Source organism: Pempheris klunzingeri, chromosome 10 (assembly GCF_042242105.1).
Source record: "Pempheris klunzingeri isolate RE-2024b chromosome 10, fPemKlu1.hap1, whole genome shotgun sequence".
Lineage (NCBI taxonomy): Eukaryota > Metazoa > Chordata > Actinopteri > Acropomatiformes > Pempheridae > Pempheris > Pempheris klunzingeri.
The window spans coordinates 24,594,150-24,613,317 of record NC_092021.1 but is presented as its reverse complement, the minus strand read 5'-3'; the positions used below and the strand labels follow the sequence as shown (position 1 = coordinate 24,613,317).

At 40.6% G+C, this 19,168-nt stretch overlaps 2 protein-coding genes across 3 annotated transcripts in view; both read right to left on the bottom strand.

Annotated features, from left to right (window-relative positions):
* The window catches only part of neb (nebulin), a 58,338-nt gene extending 53,291 nt beyond the window's left edge, over positions 1–5,047 (bottom strand). Inside the window, exons 1-4 of one of the 2 annotated variants that reach the window (XM_070837722.1) lie at positions 4,998–5,047; positions 4,156–4,256; positions 3,747–3,830; positions 787–831 (exon numbers count right to left, since the gene is read on the bottom strand). In XM_070837722.1, the coding sequence (XP_070693823.1) occupies positions 787–831; positions 3,747–3,809 (108 nt within the window). In that variant the 5' untranslated portion in view covers positions 3,810–3,830; positions 4,156–4,256; positions 4,998–5,047. The remainder of the gene's footprint in view (positions 1–786; positions 832–3,746; positions 3,831–4,155; positions 4,257–4,997) is intronic. The other variant, XM_070837723.1, reaches the window with a different exon arrangement.
* A 4,873-nt stretch (positions 5,048–9,920) lies between these two features.
* arl5a (ADP-ribosylation factor-like 5A) lies at positions 9,921–16,757 on the bottom strand. The gene is made up of 6 exons (XM_070837786.1): positions 16,428–16,757; positions 12,262–12,322; positions 12,019–12,166; positions 11,731–11,814; positions 10,776–10,927; positions 9,921–10,582 (listed from the first exon to the last, which is right to left on the bottom strand). The coding sequence occupies exons 1-6, from the start codon at positions 16,471–16,473 to the stop codon at positions 10,534–10,536; spliced, it is 540 nt and encodes a 179-aa protein (XP_070693887.1). The 5' UTR covers positions 16,474–16,757; the 3' UTR covers positions 9,921–10,533.
* Positions 16,758–19,168: the final 2,411 nt, after the last annotated feature.

Genomic DNA, 19,168 nt, shown 5'->3' with positions numbered 1-19,168 from the left:
CACTTAACACTTAACAAAAAGGACACAGGTTCCTTGATTACAGGAAGCATAATGGCCAGGAAGTCAAACTACATCCACTAACGGGGCCGTACTTGCTACTTTAATTCAAACTTATTGATCAAATAACAAAGATAAGTTCCACACTGATACTGATTTGTGTGGGTTTGCAATATACCCATTACTCTTATAACTCACCTTCAATGATTGAAGAGGTTCAAGTCAACACTTAAATGGATATGATTAATCATTAAATCTTTCTAAATGGAACTAGTAGTTGGGATAATAATATGATTATGTACTGAGATGAAGGGTGACTGAAGGACAAACAAAACCAACACAAGTAAAGGGGAAGTGCTGAATATACAGTAACACGTACAGTATCTATGATACTGGCCATGCAATGCCACGCTCAGCAACACCTATACATGAGGGTTACAGTATCTCATCTGAAGGGAAGTCAAGCCAAAGGGAACTAAATTACAAGAAGCCATTACTGCCCAACAAAGCAGCCATTTCTTCTTGGAGATCGCATTAAAAAATGTAGTTACAAATTGCTGGAAAAGTTTAATGTTCATGCAGAGTTTTAACTGATTTCTGATTAATAACTGTGAAGACTTGAACATAAATACCTGCCAAGACCACAGACATTATGCTTGCAACGAAATGACCGGACAGTAGAATATTCATACAGGCATGCAGACAGGTAGGGGGATGCACCAATGTCAAGACACGGCAGGAGTATCCTGTACTGATTGATTTGTTGACCCTTGGGAGGAGGTGCTTTACCTGAAAGAACTGACTCTTTTGCTCAGTGACAGTCGTCGTTGTAATCTGCTCAACATATTACAAATATAGGACATACTCTGGGGTTTCAAAACTGCCAGAACAAGTTATGGGAGAAACAGCACAGCATTTTTATTGGATTGAGGGTGATTTTTCCACAGCTCTGGGGCTCATCAATTACTGCCACAACACTTCCTGTATTAGTAGCTGTCCTGTCAAACACTTCATCTGGGATCTTTCTCCTAACGTGTAATAAACTGATTCCTTCTCCTCTCAAATAGCGTCACTGAAATAATCCTCAAAGGTGAATTTACTGTAATTGTGACTGCGGTCTAATGAAGTCTATATTCTACAGAGGAAAGAGAAGTATTAATATCCTCTATGTTACGTGAGCCTGAACTCTTTAACCAAGTCTATAAACACCAGGCTCTCACATGATAACAATATCTATTCTTATATTTGTATTTCATAGACCACTGTTATCAGTTGCTACAGCACACAGCTGGTTACAAACTGTTTAGACAGCTTTTTAATCCCCTTGTCTGTTCACACACAACTCTAAAAAGCTTTAAAAGGACCTCACAAAAAAGGCTTTCTCACTTACTTCTGGTAATAACATCAAGCCATGTAGATAGATTTGCTCACATTTAGTTCTAGTTATTCTAAATAATCCACAGAACATACTGTAAACAGTAGTCTTAGAACCTATTTTTTTCTGAAGAAGCAGTCTCGTGAAAAAACTGTTTGCTTTTTGCTTCTCTGGATTAACCAGAGTAACAATTATGCTGTTTAAGCATCGTCGCTGTTTTTTTACTTGACTCACTGTACATAAGTGGAGGCAGAAATCTCAGAGCCAAAATATGGATTTATACTCAAACGTTTCTGCATGTTAGATATCACTCGAAGTAAGAGAGGAAAAAGTTTTTGTAGTTTGGGAAAATGAAATCCACCAATTTAAAGGAAAAACCTATTTTCCTGTAAAGTTCCTCGGACTGCAGTAACTGAACGCATTCTCACATATAGCGTACTGTTCCATGAATAGCCCGTCTAGCTTACAGTCTGCCTGAGTTACACTTCCCTCTACTTCTTAGGACGTATCACAGTGAAACATTTTCAGTCAAATAAGGTTTGACACTTTGAGACAAGTGACTCTAACTAACAACTACCAATCCTCCACAAATAGGAATAACCAGAGCTGAGAGAAAGAACATCTCAATCATCTTTATCAATATATGTAAGAGGCTTCAATGTCTGAACCTAGCAGACAGGGGAGAACCATAGGTGTAGATGAAACACCGTATTACACATCCACCGCAAACCACCCGTCAGACAGCTTTTCCATGCATCCACCTTTCCTAAGCTAATTTCTAGCGCTGTGACGTTAAAGCGCTCCAGGCTATAGCAGTGTGATTTACAGCACAGTGGCTCATCTCATTTGCAACCCTCCCCCCACCACCCCCCAACACCACCACCACCACCACCCTCCCTTTACTTCTCTCTCCACTCCATCTCTCTGCCAATGTGCCGTAGATGTCCACTTCTAAATTTGTCTGAATGCCAGACAGAACTCTACACTCCACCCCCTTAATGACCTGAGGAGTTAGGTCATTTTTTAAATTAATATTAAGAAATTCCTCACAATGGTGATGCTTTATAAGACGTAAACCTTAAAATAACAACTAAACTCTTTTTACTACATTCTTGTTTTCATAAACGACCTGAACAGCACTATGTTTCTCCCCATTCTGTAGATTAAAGAAGAAGCCAACTTACTTTTGACTCAATACAATGCAACTTTTCTCCACAGTGTAGATGAAAGTGCTAGTGAAATCAGAGTGTATTGAGGTTGTGGGTAGCCACCTGTCCCGCCTCCCAAATGATTTACATCTTTGCAGTAAAGATGGTAAATCTATTTGAAACAGCTGATATGTTATACGGGAGCTAAATGATAACAACTGATTGCTTGGTGTAATCAGGTAATATTGCAAAAGCCAAAAAGCAATCATTCAGACTCCCCTATAAGATATCAGTAATATTAGATCTAAACAAATACGAGGCAAGCTTTAATCCTATTTCACCAGGAAATATGGGATTAAGCTGTTAGCCTTCTGTTTTCACTCTTCCATTGGACACATTGGAGACCGTCAGCAACACAATAATTCAAACACAAAATGCAGCATAAAACATTGTGGAATCTTGGGGATATGAGGTTTGATCACACTATCTGGAGACACGTATGACTGGACTGGTGATGAACAACCAAAATATATGATTAGGGTGAAATGTGATGAATTTCAGCTGCTCATTTGAAACAAAAGACACAACAGTAACTTCCAGAAACTGGTACAAGTTGTTTGTAGTTCAAATTTGGGACTAACTGAGCTATACGGGATGGATACAGTCGTAATTTGGGTACCACTGCAGCATTGCAAAATGCGTGCATGGGCACAAAAATGCCATTAAATGAATGTTGTTAAGTCATCTGCAGGAATTTGTGGAAATGACTTTATCTCACATCTGGTAGTTGTGTAATAATTACCACACAACAGTCTATTTATAACGCTGTGGGGCCGTCTGCCATAAGGCAAGGCCTCTGGTAAAGGTATCTATACCTTTCCAGGACAACAGAAAATGTCCCAGTAAAATATTCCAGTGTGAAATAGTTTTGATTTATAGTTGGCTGTTCCAGGACGTAAAACCAATCAGAAGGTGTTCGTCTGAAATAGAATCCACCAGCAGACAGGAGCGACTGCTTCCATGAACTGCTGACAGGAGGGAGTCACTAACTTAACTATTCATAGGGCCTGCAACTGGACCTGCAGATTCAGTCAATAACCTCAGTCTCTTAAACCAAAGGAAACCATCTCTCAGGTTTTATCTTATTTACGCTGGAAACAAGTAAACCTAACTAAGTACAGTAATGAAAGTCATTTATTTAACTCCGTGAGCAGACGTTCACTTACCTCGTCCACAACCTCCTCCTCCTCCTCCTCATATTCCTCATATTCCTCCACAACTTCCGTCATTATGGGACGGTTTTAGAGGTTCTACACAAAACACAGATGACAGTTTACATTCATTATTTAAACTCTGAATGCATGAGGTATAGCCTCATAAGCTGAAAGGGGAAGCATACAACATGAGAGTGAAATCAAATGTTCTATCAGAAGCATCAAATCACAGTTTCAAACAGCATTTTCTGGGGCTTAAAGAGACCAAAAGACAACGGTACCGGCAACATTTTAGGATGCTGCCAGCCATCCCCCCGTTGAACCCTATTACCCTTTTCAAAATGGGAATAATAAAAAGCAAACACATGCTGCAAAAATATAATATCAACATATTGATGTTCAACCAAAGTGCATGTCATACCAGCAAAAGACTCCTGCAGTATTTTCTGACAGTAAGGAAGCCTCACTTGCCATCCACTAGGGCCTCAAACTTATAGTCCGACTGTGTGATTTGCCCCAAGCCTAAACAAAGTAATAAAAATGTGTGAAACACCTCACAAGCAAGTGTCAAGACAATAATTACACAAGGGAGAATTGCAGATTAGGAGGGTGAAACACTGAGTGGATTATAATAGGCCTCTGCCTTTGAATGAGTGACAACCACCCCTCCTCCCTCACTTGCCACAACACGGCTCAAAGAACGGTGCCTCCTAGATGAAGGTTGGCGACAGCTGCCCAACAGTGCTTCAGCTATTTGACATGTAAGCTAATGCCACAGCCTGATTGGTTGACTCCGTTTAGCAAACAGAGATGCAATGCCTTCTGAGGCTGCAGGTTAAATATAGGTTGGCATACTAACTACCTTTTTTTAGCACTTCATTGCCCTTTCTTTACATTAAAATATGATAATCTTCTTTGTAAAACAACACAGGAAATAGGTGCAACAGTTGAGGTAGAAGGACAAAATAGCCACACAGGTGCTGAGATTTTGGAGAGAAGATAAAATGGGCAGACTGCTGCCGAAATTTCAGATACATCCAAAGGAAGGCCTGGTCTGATCTTGCTTGAGTCTTGCAGTTCTGGATTGTTTGGTAAGTCCTTCAGTGTGAAGCAGAGCCTTTATACTCCTTATTCCTCAATCAGCTGTCCTGGATCCAGATGGCAGCAGAGGATGGAAATGATGGACATCCAAGCAGAGGGAAAGCCATGCAGGGTGTAGAAAATATGGATATTTGTGCTTTTTTTCTCCTTTTCTTTGCTTACCAGTTATAGTAAAGTTTAATGGTCTCCCAAGCCGCCAAAGCTTCCCCAGCTTCCCTCCAGAGAAACGCTGGGCGACAGCACACAGCTGCGGTTTCTACCCAGGTTATCATGTGGCCGACACAGCCAATCACAGGCCGGCGCTCTCAGGTTTCCAAATCTAAATATATCTAAGTGATCCTTTCAGAAAAGAGCACCTGTTGAGGCTAATGCATCAGCGGTACAGTTATGAGGAAGGCAGCGGGGCACGGGTGGTGTGGGGTCTCAAGAAAACAAAAGTAGACCCCGACGACAACAGTACCACTGTGGGAATGTCTGTGTGGTAGCTGTAATGTTGGCAAATGCATGTCTTTTTTTGTGTGTGTGTGTGAGAGGTTTGGAAATATGTCTGCCCATGTGTAAGGATATGAGTCTGTGAGTAGATGACTGGCTGAAGGCCCGGCAGTTCTGTGAGTGCCAGATCTGTTGAGGTCATCGGTTAACTGACCCTGAGCTGGCTAGGTCCTGTCAAGAATCAGGTCAGCATCAAACTGAGGAGCTGCGAGACAGAAAATAAGAAACAACTATATGAACATGAACCACAAATTAGTATTCCAAAATCTGACTGTGTCTGAAAAAAGATCCAAGTCTGATAGACCACCAATGCCCTTTGGACTGAGGACAAAGCCTGTAAACGAATGATGAATCACCCTGTGCAGGCTTTGACATTTGCTTTGGAATGAAAAGGAGGACATCTGACATGATACATCTTCGACCACCGGGGACAGAAGTACTGATGCACTGTGCATACATTTGTCGTGGTTTTAGCCTCACATGCTAACGGAAATTAAATTCAACCTTGTTCCCTTCAAACCTTCAAACTTTACGACCAACAGGTCAGCTCTAGAAGCAGTTCTATATATATATATGTATATGTATTTATATATATATATTCCTTCCTTGTTATAAACAGACTAGACAAATTCCATTCAGCGTTTCACAGGACAAGAAGCTGCTACTCAGGTAAAACAATTTCACATTTTTAAAGCGGTGGAGCAGACTGCCACTTGAGCTTTACATGATCTGAGTGCATAAAAAGTATTTGAGATTTAAAAATACACCAAGAACTATTTCTAGATAACATAGACCATGCCACTGAGGTCCAGCGGCAGCTATGATTTGATTTAATTGCAATTTTTGAAAGAAACTAAATGGAAAATATGTAGATGTTGTGACACAAAACAGGACAAAGAATGAAAAATGTGCCATATGCACATTTCCTTTCTTCAAATGATGTGCCTCTATCTCTCTGGTATGTAATATCTGTGCTCTCACTCTTTGTGCCAGGAGCAGGGTGCTACCCAGGGACCAAGATGGACAGCAGCAGCTGAGTGTCTCTCTCTCTCTCTCTCTCTCTCTCTCTCTCTCTCTCTCTCTCTCTGGAGAGTGGTTATAGGGCTCCATTCTGTGATGCACCGATGACTGCTGGTTGGTCCTCATTAGCAACATCCCATTTAATCTGCAAAACTGAAAAAGTAGTCACACTTTAAAGGGTGAATAAACCTAAATTACAGACATTTCAATATATAATTTAAAAATTCGATTATTAAATGATTACTAAATTGGTCTTTAAGACTGGTCTTTCCACTTTATCTAAACACAGGCAGGCATTCAGTATCTGACATTAAGGTTTCAGTATCAAGAGCTCAACTTTTGAGTTATCCATCTTCAATATTTCTGACTTGACTTAAATATAGAGGAGGAAAATTTGTTTTTTGTTTGTGGCAGCTGCATTGCAAATAAATTGAAAGTGTTTTACAGCAGCACGTTCTTCCAAAATCAATGCCCCTCCATAATCTCTGGATTATCCAGACCTCACTGTCAACTGTTTTCATCGGAGCTACTTTTTAGTGAAGATTTCTTCCCTTTGAAAACTGTCGATTGCTTGTTCGGTGGATTAGTTTCATTGCGATTGTGATTTTCAATGCCACAAATGAAATTGCATTTATCTTTATTGCATTGACGGATATCTCAAAACCTCGGCATATAGACCCAAAACTATTCGCACAGCTAGAAACACTGAGTGACTGACCCCTTTGTGACGGGTAGAGAGGATTTTTCAGGTTCTGGAAAAATTCTGGTATTATATTTTGAGATCAAACAGGGTATCACAGACTTTAATGATTCTAGCAGTCAGCAACTGTGACTTCCCAATGCCAAGGACACCCGGGGAGGGGCTACATGATGCTTAGTCACTGGAAAAAATGACTGATGACCAATGAGACCAGAACCCAACAGCTGCAGGACAGACAACCAAAACAAAAACACGGCCAACTGTCAATCTTTGCCTTCCAACACCTTGAAAAAAAAAAAAAAGAATGCAACTGAGGTAAGAGGCCTCAAATGAAACCATAGAAATACTTTCAATCGGGCAGATACCCAGACAAACACGAACATCTGCACTGACCTTTGTGGTTCTATAAGAAGCAGGTGATGTCTTGGGTTAGTCAGTGCCGGTACGCAAGAGGTGGAATGATTGTTGTTGACTGAGCAACAAATACTGTTCAACATACCGTCATTGCTCTCAACATAAATCAGACATGTGCAAACAGGACGTCGATCAAAGGACTTAACTCTCCAGTCACATCTTTGGGGCGATTATATTATAGTGTCTGCACACATTTCCCAAAATAAACTGAGGCCACATAGGTCTCCTGCCCTGCACTGATGGTTGGTGGCAAACGGAGGTGTTGTATCTCAGTGAACTACTATAAACAATAAAACTTTTGTGTCGACAGGGTATTATTTGGGTTTGACTTACCTGCTTCAGTGCCTGAAATGTCTGCTCACACTGAAACATAAAAACATCTACATATAAAACATTTTGACTGAAAGTTATTCACAGATCAGAGTGTGAAAAGTCTGTTGTTTTTTAAACTGAATATAGTTTTAGGGAACAATGACATAACTGATATACGCACCTGTTAAAACATGTACATCACATGTACATGACTGCAATTTTAAGTAGGAGGGAGAAAAGGGAAAGAATCCACAACATTTAATAAAATGCTTCTAACACAGATAAGCAGATGGAGTTGGCTCAGTTGTCCTAGTGAGTAAATGATCTTCACACATAAGGACTGCACTAAAATATCTCCTCCTTTGTCAATAAGATCCATTGTTTGAGTACTTTTAGTAACTTTAGCACTGAACCATTGAACTACAGGAGGCTAAAACACCTTTTCACTCATTTGATTCAACTTAAACTGGCTGCTCAAGATTAAAAGGTATTTAGAGAACATTGCTGTCAAGGAGGCTGGAAGTCCGTCTGAGCTGGGTGTTGTCTTTATATTTCATACTAAATGCTGGGCGACATTTCCCATTTTTGTATTCAATTGAATGAAAGTTATACGTTTTACACAACAACAGACAGCAAACTCGAAAACCGTATTATACTGTATGTCGTAGCAGCCACAGAAACTACGCCGGCAACTACAGTGAAGTCAAGCACGAAAGCTGCAAGGTTGGTGGGAGATGCAGCCCACGACCAGCTCATCATAGTTTATAATAATGCAGGACACAATCATTTCAAACAGGAGACAAGCGTATACGCAGATCCAGTGTGTTTGGAACGCATTTGAAAATTATAAATTATCTGCCAAACCTCCAATAATCAGATCTATTTCACTGCGTAATTATTAACTATAACCAAATCACATCTCCTGTTAAACAGTGTCACTGTACACAGCAGGTCTAATGACAGTTAACTCCAATAGTGATGCTCAAAGTGAGGACCGTGGGCCAGTGGCGGCCCTCAGAAGCATTTTTATGTGACCCCTGAGCACGCCATGAAAAGCATTTTAAAACCATTTCAATACTTCGACTTTCAACAACCTGCAGTATAATAAAAAAAACCCTGCTACTGCGTGAAACTGCCCCGCTAACAAGCATCTGTCAGGTTAGGAGTTAGTGGCTGTATTGCAACTAGTGGCACCTTGTGTGTGTCACAGGAATTACGTTCTGTCATGAATGCTAGTGCTGTTAGCTAAGGGTAGCAGTGGAGATGGTGATGACAGACACTTGTGACCAGATGGAACCAGAAAGACCCCATAGAAACAAATCCATAATCGTTGTGGCACCTGTAACATCACCTGTAATAGTATGTTACTGTGGTAAATTCCTACAGCTGCCAAAAGTGAAAATCTCTGTCTCTGCTGCTGGGGAAGCTTTCTGGCATCTTAATGTTTAATAACTTTCTAAGTGTGCATTATTTTATCAGACACTCGCTGGCTTCCTAAACTGGCATCAAAACCTGGAGGATTATCAGTCAGATGTAGCCGACTGCCTCACAACGCATGCTGCTCTAAATTCAGACTGGTAGTTAACACATGGTATAAAAACACTGAGACCGAACATAAATAGGACTACGTTTAAAGCTGTTCATGGCCCAGCTGCTACATGCGGCAAATTTAAATAAACCATAGCCAAAGGATCATCACAATACCAAAGCATGTGAGACAATGAGTCATCATTCTAAAGTCAAGTCAAGCCTATGAGGAAGTGGAGGCACCATAAATGAGTGGAATAGTTTTTGTGTCACCATTTGATTTGAACTTAAACTTCTTACTGTCCTGACGTATTATCTTCTGTTCATAACCACTCACTGCTCACATTTTGGACCTCTTCTTCTCTCCCTGAACCCATCTGCTGCCTTACTCTCCGGCTCTCTCTCCTCTCTACTCGACTCCTGTTGTTGCTCATCACGCTACCTGAAAAGCATCAGGGGAGTTCACTTACTCCAAAAAGGTCTAAAACAAGAATAACTGAAGTTACCAAGACAAAACTAAATATAAGATAAGTCTTACACCTAGAAAAGAGTAAACCACACAGAAGACAAGAGGCATCTGTTGAGTCACCTGAAAGAAATACTCATTTAAGACACTGCAATTCACCTGAAACAGATAAAAACACTTTATTTCACTGATTATTCATAGGGACTGAAAGGAAGAGGGCATATTGTGATTTTACCCTCCTTTCTGCATGTTTCAGTCACCATCAACCATCATTGCTTGAACATTCTGCTGCAGGCACCACGTTAAAAGGAAATACTGGACTGTACACACAGGGGGGGCAATAAAAACCGCCACAGTCAGTCCGGCAATACTGCAAGGCCACCGTGGGCTAGACTCACACACAGCTGAAGAATAAGTCCATGTACAGGTCCGAGTCAGACGCTTTGCTGACCTCTGTGTTTTGCTGAAAGGAAAAAACGTGCAGAAATTTCAGTTTAAATAATTTGAGTCTCTTTTGTCGTCCGATGTCCTTTTGAAAAGGTCACATTTTTTTTTTTGTTCCGAGTTCGAACGTCTTTTGTAAAATAAATTATCACAGAAGATAATATTAAGTCCTGGCAGCGGTCTGCCCACGTCAACATTACAGGAAAGAGGAGAGGGCCATCCATCAACCGGCCTCACCCCCCCCCCCATCCTCATTTCAGGCTCATGTCTGGAGGCAGAGAAAACAAGGAGCACGGGCGTCTCTTGATCAAAGTCAAAGGTCATCATCTCACGCGCAGCCGTGACATCATCCACTCAAGACCCTGGCACAGCCTGGGAGTAAACAAGACATTGGGAGTGTGGTGGAGGAATGGGGATGTGGAAGAGAGAGGGAGAGGAATGCAGTCAGACAGGCATTAAGAGAACGTGTTGGAACAAAACTGGCAGGGCCACTTTTTCTACATAAAAGTAAGTGACACTGTTAAAGTCTTCTAAAACGAGAGTGAGTGCTACATGCAGTTCTCACCCCTCCCCAGTGAGGGCGCAGCAGGCCTGGATGTGCCACTGGTGATCTTTGACAGAGGTAAGCTGAAGGCTCTGGGAGATCTCGGCCACAGACATGCAACCTTTCACATCCTGCTTGTTGGCAAAGATCAACAGTCCTGCCTTCCTTAAATCCTGAAGGGCAGATCAGAGACATCGAGAGAGAGAAAATATAGTAGATTCTTTCTAGGACAAACATTAAGCATGAGAGGTCACAAAATCACATCAGCATTTAATGGAAAACGATTAGGTTTACTAGTGAGTCTAAATATGCAACCACTCCTGCGTCACTGTATTTTTAGCTGTACACTTCTACACATGTGCATTTTAACTCTAGAGTTTAAAATATGTTGCTGATCTTCTTTCCATTTTATCTTTTGGGTGTGTTTTTTATAAAAGCTATTACAGGTTTCTACGACACTCTCACCTATATTTCTTTCATGTCTTTTGTATCTGTGTGAAATGAACATATAAACAGGTGTGAATGTGAGCGTGAATGTTTATCTCTGTATGTCGGCCCAGTACAGGGTGTACTCCATCTCTAGGCCAATCTTAGCTGTGATTGGCTCAAGCCCGCTCCCCCTGCAACCCTCTAGGGATACGTTGGATTGATAATGGATGAACGGATCTCACGGCAAATAACTTTGATTTCTATGACTAAAAAAAAAAATTGAGGTATATTCACATGCATAATTGAGGAATTTACATTATGTGTGAAAAATACACAATTTTTCAGTTCAATTTAACTTGTTTGTAGCTTTAGTTTAAGATAAATCAGCCATTTTCCGTTTTACATTACATGACACCACCATCTGTCTGTAACAGATGATTAACTGATTTATGGCTGTTAAGCTTTTGATAACAGTGAAATAAACCGCAGACAGTTAAATGAAATACACAAGTTTTCCACAATCATCATCAGTTTTCATGATACTAACTTCGTGTGCGAGCATTCTGCAGAGTTCCTCTTTGGTCACTGTGATCCTTTCTCTGTCTGTGCTGTCGACCACCACAATGACAAACTACTCAAGAGAAGGAGGAGAGAGATAACGGACAGTTAATAAAATAATACTGCATCTCAGCTTTAACAGACTGCATTATGAAGGGGAGTTCATTCATTTTCTGCAGTATTTAACTATTACTGTGGAAAAATCATGACTGGTTTTACCGGTCTCGCTGTAGTTCAAACACTTCTACCTATTTCAGTAGGGCAGAGCCAACATTACCTCTGTGTTTGTGTAGTAGGTGTTCCACGATGACCTAAGGGACTCCTGGCCCCCAATGTCCCACATCAGGAAATGGGTGTTGTTGACCACAATCTCCTCCACGTTGCTCCCGATCGTAGGAGAGGTGTGCACCACTTCATTCATTGAACTATAACATGCAAAACAGAACAAAAACCCTTATTGCATATTATCTGTGTGGATAAAACTGTGTGGACATATAAAGAAGCTTGATGAAATACTTACAACTGGTAAAGAATCGTGGTCTTGCCAGCATTGTCCAGGCCCACAATAATAACTTTGTGTTCTGAAAGGCAATAAAAGACACTTACAAAGGATACTCAGAGCTAACAGTGACATCAATATGTGGGCAAAAGCTCTGGTGACTGACTGATCTATAACTCCCATCTAACCCCAGCCAAGTAATCTGTTTCGAAGATGTCTTTTAACGTGGAACTGAACTGAGCGATTCTAACAACAGCCCTTTTTGTATTCAGCGCTACCCTTCAGTACCAAATTGTACAGCTTCTCACATCTAGCATAACTGAGACATTGTGGTGCTGTGAACAGTGTACTTTCACAGCTACAGATGAGTTAGTGGGTGGCCTTAAGCAACCTTGTACAATCAGGCTGAACCCAGCAGCATCTGTGGAGATGGCATACACAGTTACTCTCTCGCTCTTTCTTTCTTTCATAGGCTTTAACCATGAAAAAGACTTTTAACAACTAAGATGAATTGCTATCTTGCTGTTGATATACCAAAAGTGAAAAGGCAATAGTAAGAGGTCTTATAGTAAGCACAGGGGCATGTGGCAGCACAGAGGACAGAGCAAAGATTGGTGTTATTAGTTGTGGCCAAATGATTAATCAAAAGAAACTAGTGCATGACAGAAAGAGAACAAGCCCAAAATTTTGCCTACACCTTTCTGTTCCTACACGTTTTGACCTATGGCTGCTTATCAGATTTATCTTCATGTCTGGTCTGGTATCACACAACAAACACACACAGGTACGTGCACTAGGGATGCATTTAGTCTCTGATAAGAGCTTAGAAGGCAACGGCTCTAAAAATGACTTTAGCAGACTGTCTAAAACTCTTAATTAGTTTTTCAGGCAGCGAGCTTAATGTTGCATATTCTTATATCTATAATAAAATCAAGATTAATGTGGTGGTTTTTAAACAGATTTTTGGCAACGTTTTAAGTGTCATAGTAGGTAAGCGTAACCTTTTTTTCAGATAAGTAGAGCCATACAAACCATTTTGCTCATAACTAAGGTGTTGTAGGGCTGTTATTTGTTCTGTTTGCACAGGCTGGAATATTTAGAATTCATTCTGCAGCTGCTTCTGCCGACACACTCATCCAGGAAGGCCCAAAGTGTGTTGGGAAGTTGGAAACACACAAAGCTATTGTCAAGAGAGCCTAATCTGACAAAAGCTTTGCCCAGCCAGCTCTTAGCAATGAGGGAAGTTTGACGGAGGTTTGGCCAACGCACAATAACAGATGTAGCCTTAAATACAACTAATCACAGCATCATCCTGTTGATTGAGACTGACTGGTTAAGAGTTACATTTTATTATGCCTTACAGCCAATATTTAACCTATAATCTATGATCTGTCGTGCTCAAGAGCCCACTTCCTATTTCCAGTGGTGTCAAACAGATTCACAAATGCAAGAATGAAGAAATGAGCACTTACTCAAGCCTGCCTTTCACAGACAGCAAAGATATATTTAACACAATGACATGACTCATAATGATGTGCCCTATAATGTTTCCTCAGTGGATTGTAAATCGATTTGTGAATTGACACACTTCCAACAAAATGTATAAAGCTGCCTCATCTTTTTTGTGTGGGATACACCTTAAAAAAAAAAAAAAAAAAAAAGAGTGCTCTGATCGATCGGCGACTGATGGTCATCAGCCGATGTTCATTCTAAATAGTTTGATCTGTGGTCTCTGTAAAGACAAACAAAAAGAGCCGATGAGATGACACAAAACACTCACCAGCCTGATAATGTTTATAGGCTAATAGTTAAAGAAATAAATTATCCTATACAAAGAAAAGAAGGCTTCAAATAGACACCGTGATCGGCACCGACTCACACTGCTTCTAGGGATCTGTCGCAAAAATCCCGATCGGAGCACCTTTAACCTTAAAATGCAGTGAACATACAGAAATGTAACCACAACCAGTGTGAACTGTGTCAAATGGTGTTTTCTACCTCATAAAACTTGCTGTATGTACCACATACAGACAGAAAACAGCTGTTACAAGTACAGCTAAAACCTCACTCATGCTGAGGAAGTGGAAGCAGCTGCAAACAGAGTTGTACAAGATCAAATGTGGGCTTTATCTACGCAACTCTACCATGATGAACCTAAACAAAACAAAACATCTGCGAGGACAAGGAGTACCGTCATTTCAGTAAAAACATACCTTTACCAAACATAACTGACTGCATGCATGCATAGACATAACACACAGCTTACTACACTGTCCTTAGTGTCTGGAGTCACAAGTCAGTCTTGTGCAACCAGAAGAAGCTGGAGAGTCAGTTCCCTATTTTATCAGACAAAGAAAAACAATACATCTTTACATTTCAGAGGGTGGAACTTGCAGATGTGGAGCATTTCTGCTTAAAGAAAATTATAAGATGATAATGAAATTGGCTTATTAATTCAACTCTAGTTAAAAGTTGTGGAGGTTAGATGAACTGGAAACTGTCCATACTGTAATAGAGAACATGTTTGTCTACAGTATAGATCCCACCTGTTGGCCATCAGCCTGAACACAATAAATGTTTTAGAAAACAGAGAGAAATTTAAATGCTTCAGAGCAAACGTAAGATCACGTGGAAGTGATCAAGACCGTGAGCGTAATGTTGAATAAGCTTATGCTACCATTGCCTTGGAGGTCTTTTTAACCTTAGGAATATGGATAACCACGTTTCCGATGTCTAATCACATGCCCTCCTCGCTGTGAATGAACTTCTCTTGTTCCGCCGGGTTGAATCGATCAGCTGGGGACAGCCACGGTAACCCTTCCCGAGACGTGTGGAAGTGGAGTTTGCTGCTGGATCGGCGGTTACAATAAAAGCTTTACAGACTCCAGTGACGTGATCTGACCGAGAAAGTGTTGGTGAGGGGTGACGACTAGCCAGACTAAGACGGCAACAACAAATAATTACAGTTTTAAGTCGATGTGTGTGTCAGAGAGCATGTCGTGTTTGTCAGACATTTAAAAAGGAGATTAACTGTTGGGTGGATCTGCAACTAACAATTAGCACCTTTTTTTTTTTTGTTAATGTAGCAATTACCTAAATAAATTGATTAGACTGTAATATGAAACATGCACATTACAATGTCAGTGAGCCACATGTGGCTTCTTCAAATTGCTTGTTTGCCTTGTTTTGCCTATGTTGCTCATCCAGAGGTTTCTTCCATTTTTCCGTGTTAGAGGGTTTATCTGAAGGGAGCTCATTGGGCAATGAGCAAAATTGTGATTTGGGCCGTATAAATAAAATTTGACGGGATTAATTTTCTGTTGACTGACTTCTCTAACAAACCTGTTGCCAAATCTGTCTGCCACTTTTGCACACATTGCACAGTTCAGTGTGCAAAAGTCACTGCACCATAAGTACCGTATCATCAACAGGAGATACCATATAATGGGCTTAGATTACAGCAATCTTCTTCACTGACAGCGTACCACATGGGACAGAGTGTCCCACCTGATCTGTGATAAAACAGGATAGTAGCAATCGTAGTCATGCCAGTTTTAGAGAAGCCAAACCAACTATCAATTGCAGTTGGATTTACCTGGATTCCTGACATGACTGTACACTGATAAGGTGATTACAAAGGTAGTGTGAATCACTCTGAAGTCATCAATCTCTCCTTGCTGGCTCCAACACTTTGCTGATGTGGCTGACTTGTGTGTGTGTGTGTGTATGTGTGTGTGTGGTCTGATTGTGCAGCCATCTCCAGTCACAATAACGTTAGCGGCTGCACTACTGGGCCATAAGACGGGACTCATGTTGCAGAGGTTTCGCAATGACCGATCAGTTAGCCCGGGGGATCGCCTTGGTGTCACCTAACCTTCGCTCCGAGCCCATAAATAATCTAAACACTACATTAGTGCAGATGAGCAGAGTTGGCACAACATTAGCGACCTGCTGAAAGATGTCACACTCACATTAATGTTATTCTAACAGTAAGAGCATAGATACTTAACATATAACAGCATTATGGTGGCAAAATAAGACCTGTAAACATGTGTATACAGCTGTTTCCCAGGCTCGCATGGAGGGAGCAGACCAGTCTCTCAAAGCGGGCCTTCTTTGACCATCGAGCCCACTTAGCTCCAGTGTCTTCGACAGTTTCATGACAAATACCGCGACACCGTCCTTACCTTGGTGGTTAAAAAGCCTCCATAGCTTTGTGAATAATATCCCCATGGCTGACGGTGAGGTATTTTGATGCCAGCTTGTGAGAATCCGCTGTAACTTAGCTAGCTAGCGTTGATGCTACTCAGTGCTATCAACTTTGCCTAGCTAGCTAGCTAGCTAACTACACAGACGAGGAGCTCCCGCAGCTTTTAAGGACAGCCGCCATGCTTGTATGAGCTTATCTGAGTTTTGTCCCTCTCATAGAAAATAAAGTCAGCTGTGACGGTTAACGCATCGCCGAAAACAAAACCACAACGCTAACCACAGCGCTAGCAGGTTGGCATCAGCTGGCTGTTGTGAAGTGCGCTGCGATAGCTAGCTGTCACTTCTGCGCATGCGCACTCGCACCGTCCTGTTAGTACAAGTTCTAAACAAATTTGAGTCAAAGGTCAAAACCATTCATCTATAATCAATTAAATAATAATAATGATACTAATAATAGTACTAATCAATCATCCTATTATTTGTGGAAGAATACCATATGCATATTTACAGATAAACTACAAATATTAGCCAAATATGAATAAAACCATCATGATTCACACAGAAAAGTGTGAAATAATCTTTTAACAGAATACTGAATTATTTTGTATATTATATCATATTATATTGAAGCGGAGTGATACGACCCTGTTTTTTATTGGAGGTGTGGGAGGATGATAATTTGATAATCATTTAATGGTTTTCCTCTATATTAGCCGGTTAAATTGAACATCTTTATGTTAGAAATTGTGATTTTTCATCATTTTTTGTCATTTCCTGACCCAAAACGACTGATATGTTTATAGACACATGCATATATACGAATACAGATGAAGAAATAAAGACAACTAGCGAGTGTGTGTATGTTTTTTTTAACATAAATAAAAACAAACAGTGCAGTCCATACACCAGCATAAGGGCAGTTTATTTCATTACAATTGTAAAATGACAGAGCACACAAACTTCTAATCAATGCATCATTCTCTCACAGGCAGTATTAAAATATTTCAAATTGTTGCTCCAGAGTTTTGAAACAACAACAATAAAAGCTACTGTATATGGCAGATAAGAACTGAAGTCTCCTTGTCCATCTTCCTTTTCCAAAATCACTGAAGCACAATGAGATCTCTGGCCTATAAACTGAGAAAAATATTAAATTACACAAGATACATGGTGTGTCATTGAACGGTAATAATAATATTTAATCTGTATTTAGCTGGCAGCATACAAGTGAAGTTATCTGATTAAAAAAAAAAAATGCAGGGAATTGCTTTACACTTTCATGAAAGTAGCATTCAAAAGACTTTGCGGCAAATGCGGCGCAGTCCTGCCCAAGTGCTTTTAGATCATTCATCAGGAGTCTTCAGTGAAACTCGAACTGAATACAATGACGTAGATTTAGCTGAAAGTGTGGAAAAGGTGACCTGTTTAATTGCTACTCAACGAAAAACGTTTCCATGTTACTTTATTTCATAAAACCTTCAATAATGAAATAAGATGGAGCATAGTTATCCTTTTTTTTTGTCAGTTGGAAGAGGTATACAAGCCGTGAAATTAAATTAATGGAATGTGATTTAATGTACTGAAAATTAAACTTCAGCTTTCTTTCTTTCAATTAGTTTGACGATATTTACAAATGGAAGCCCTCGAGATAAGCCTCTCGCTAAAATCCAATTATATCATTTCCAAACGATGTCCTGCAAGACACACGACAGTGAAACAGCAGTGGATAAAGGCGTATGAAAAGCATGCTGACATGACTCCTGTTCTGGAAATGTTCTTTCCTTACATTGATAATTGTCTTGTAGTAACTAAATCATAAAATCTCTTTGATGCCCATTAGATGGGTGAGAGCATTAACGCTACATCTGTCAGCACACTTCTAGGTCTAAGAAGACCTCTCATTCCTGAGGTTTGGAGCTTTGAAATGTATCAGTACCTGCATGGTTTTAATTTTTCTCTCTCTCTAATATGGTTAAAAATGGCATGAAGAAATAACACAGAAGGGGTACAGGGAGCTACTGTATGAACCCTGAAGAGAACACCACGACACCATCCATGTCACTTCAAAAACAAATGTGTAAAACTCTGGATTTGGGAGCAGGCTTCCACACGATTTATTACACTCACATCGAAGACGGTGGCAAACAAACTCGAGGAGCATTAAAGATGCATTTATATTCTGCTTCTACCAGCTCCTGGACGCGTGCAAACAGGTTCTGCGTGTTGATCATCGCCGCTGGATGCTCTCACTGTCTGGCACTGGCTCGAGGCAGGTAGTGACCTGGACTCACAGTCCTACCTGCATGCTACAGTAACAGCTGAGATGGTGGGGAGGGTCCAGGTGAGCCTACGTCACACACTATCACCTGCTAGTGTCCATCACTCATTAGCCACATGTGGGGCGTATTCAGATCAGGTCCAGCTTCAGCCTTCCCTTTAAAACATAACTTTTCTGCTCTTGTGCTACTTTCATATGCAGTCCCTTCCCTTGTTCACATCGAAGCAAGAACAGGATTCTTATTTTTATTTTTATTTTTTTTGTTTTAGGTTCAAATGCTCATTTGACAGGAGCCAAGGCCGAAGGGAAAATGAGGTACTACACATCAATACAAGGTTGTTACAGTCCAAATGAGTGTAGTAGTTTCATCACGTTAGAGCAAAGCCGCCTCAGCTCTCATGTCCACGGTGGTTGGTTAGAGAGGGACGAGCCTACACGTTG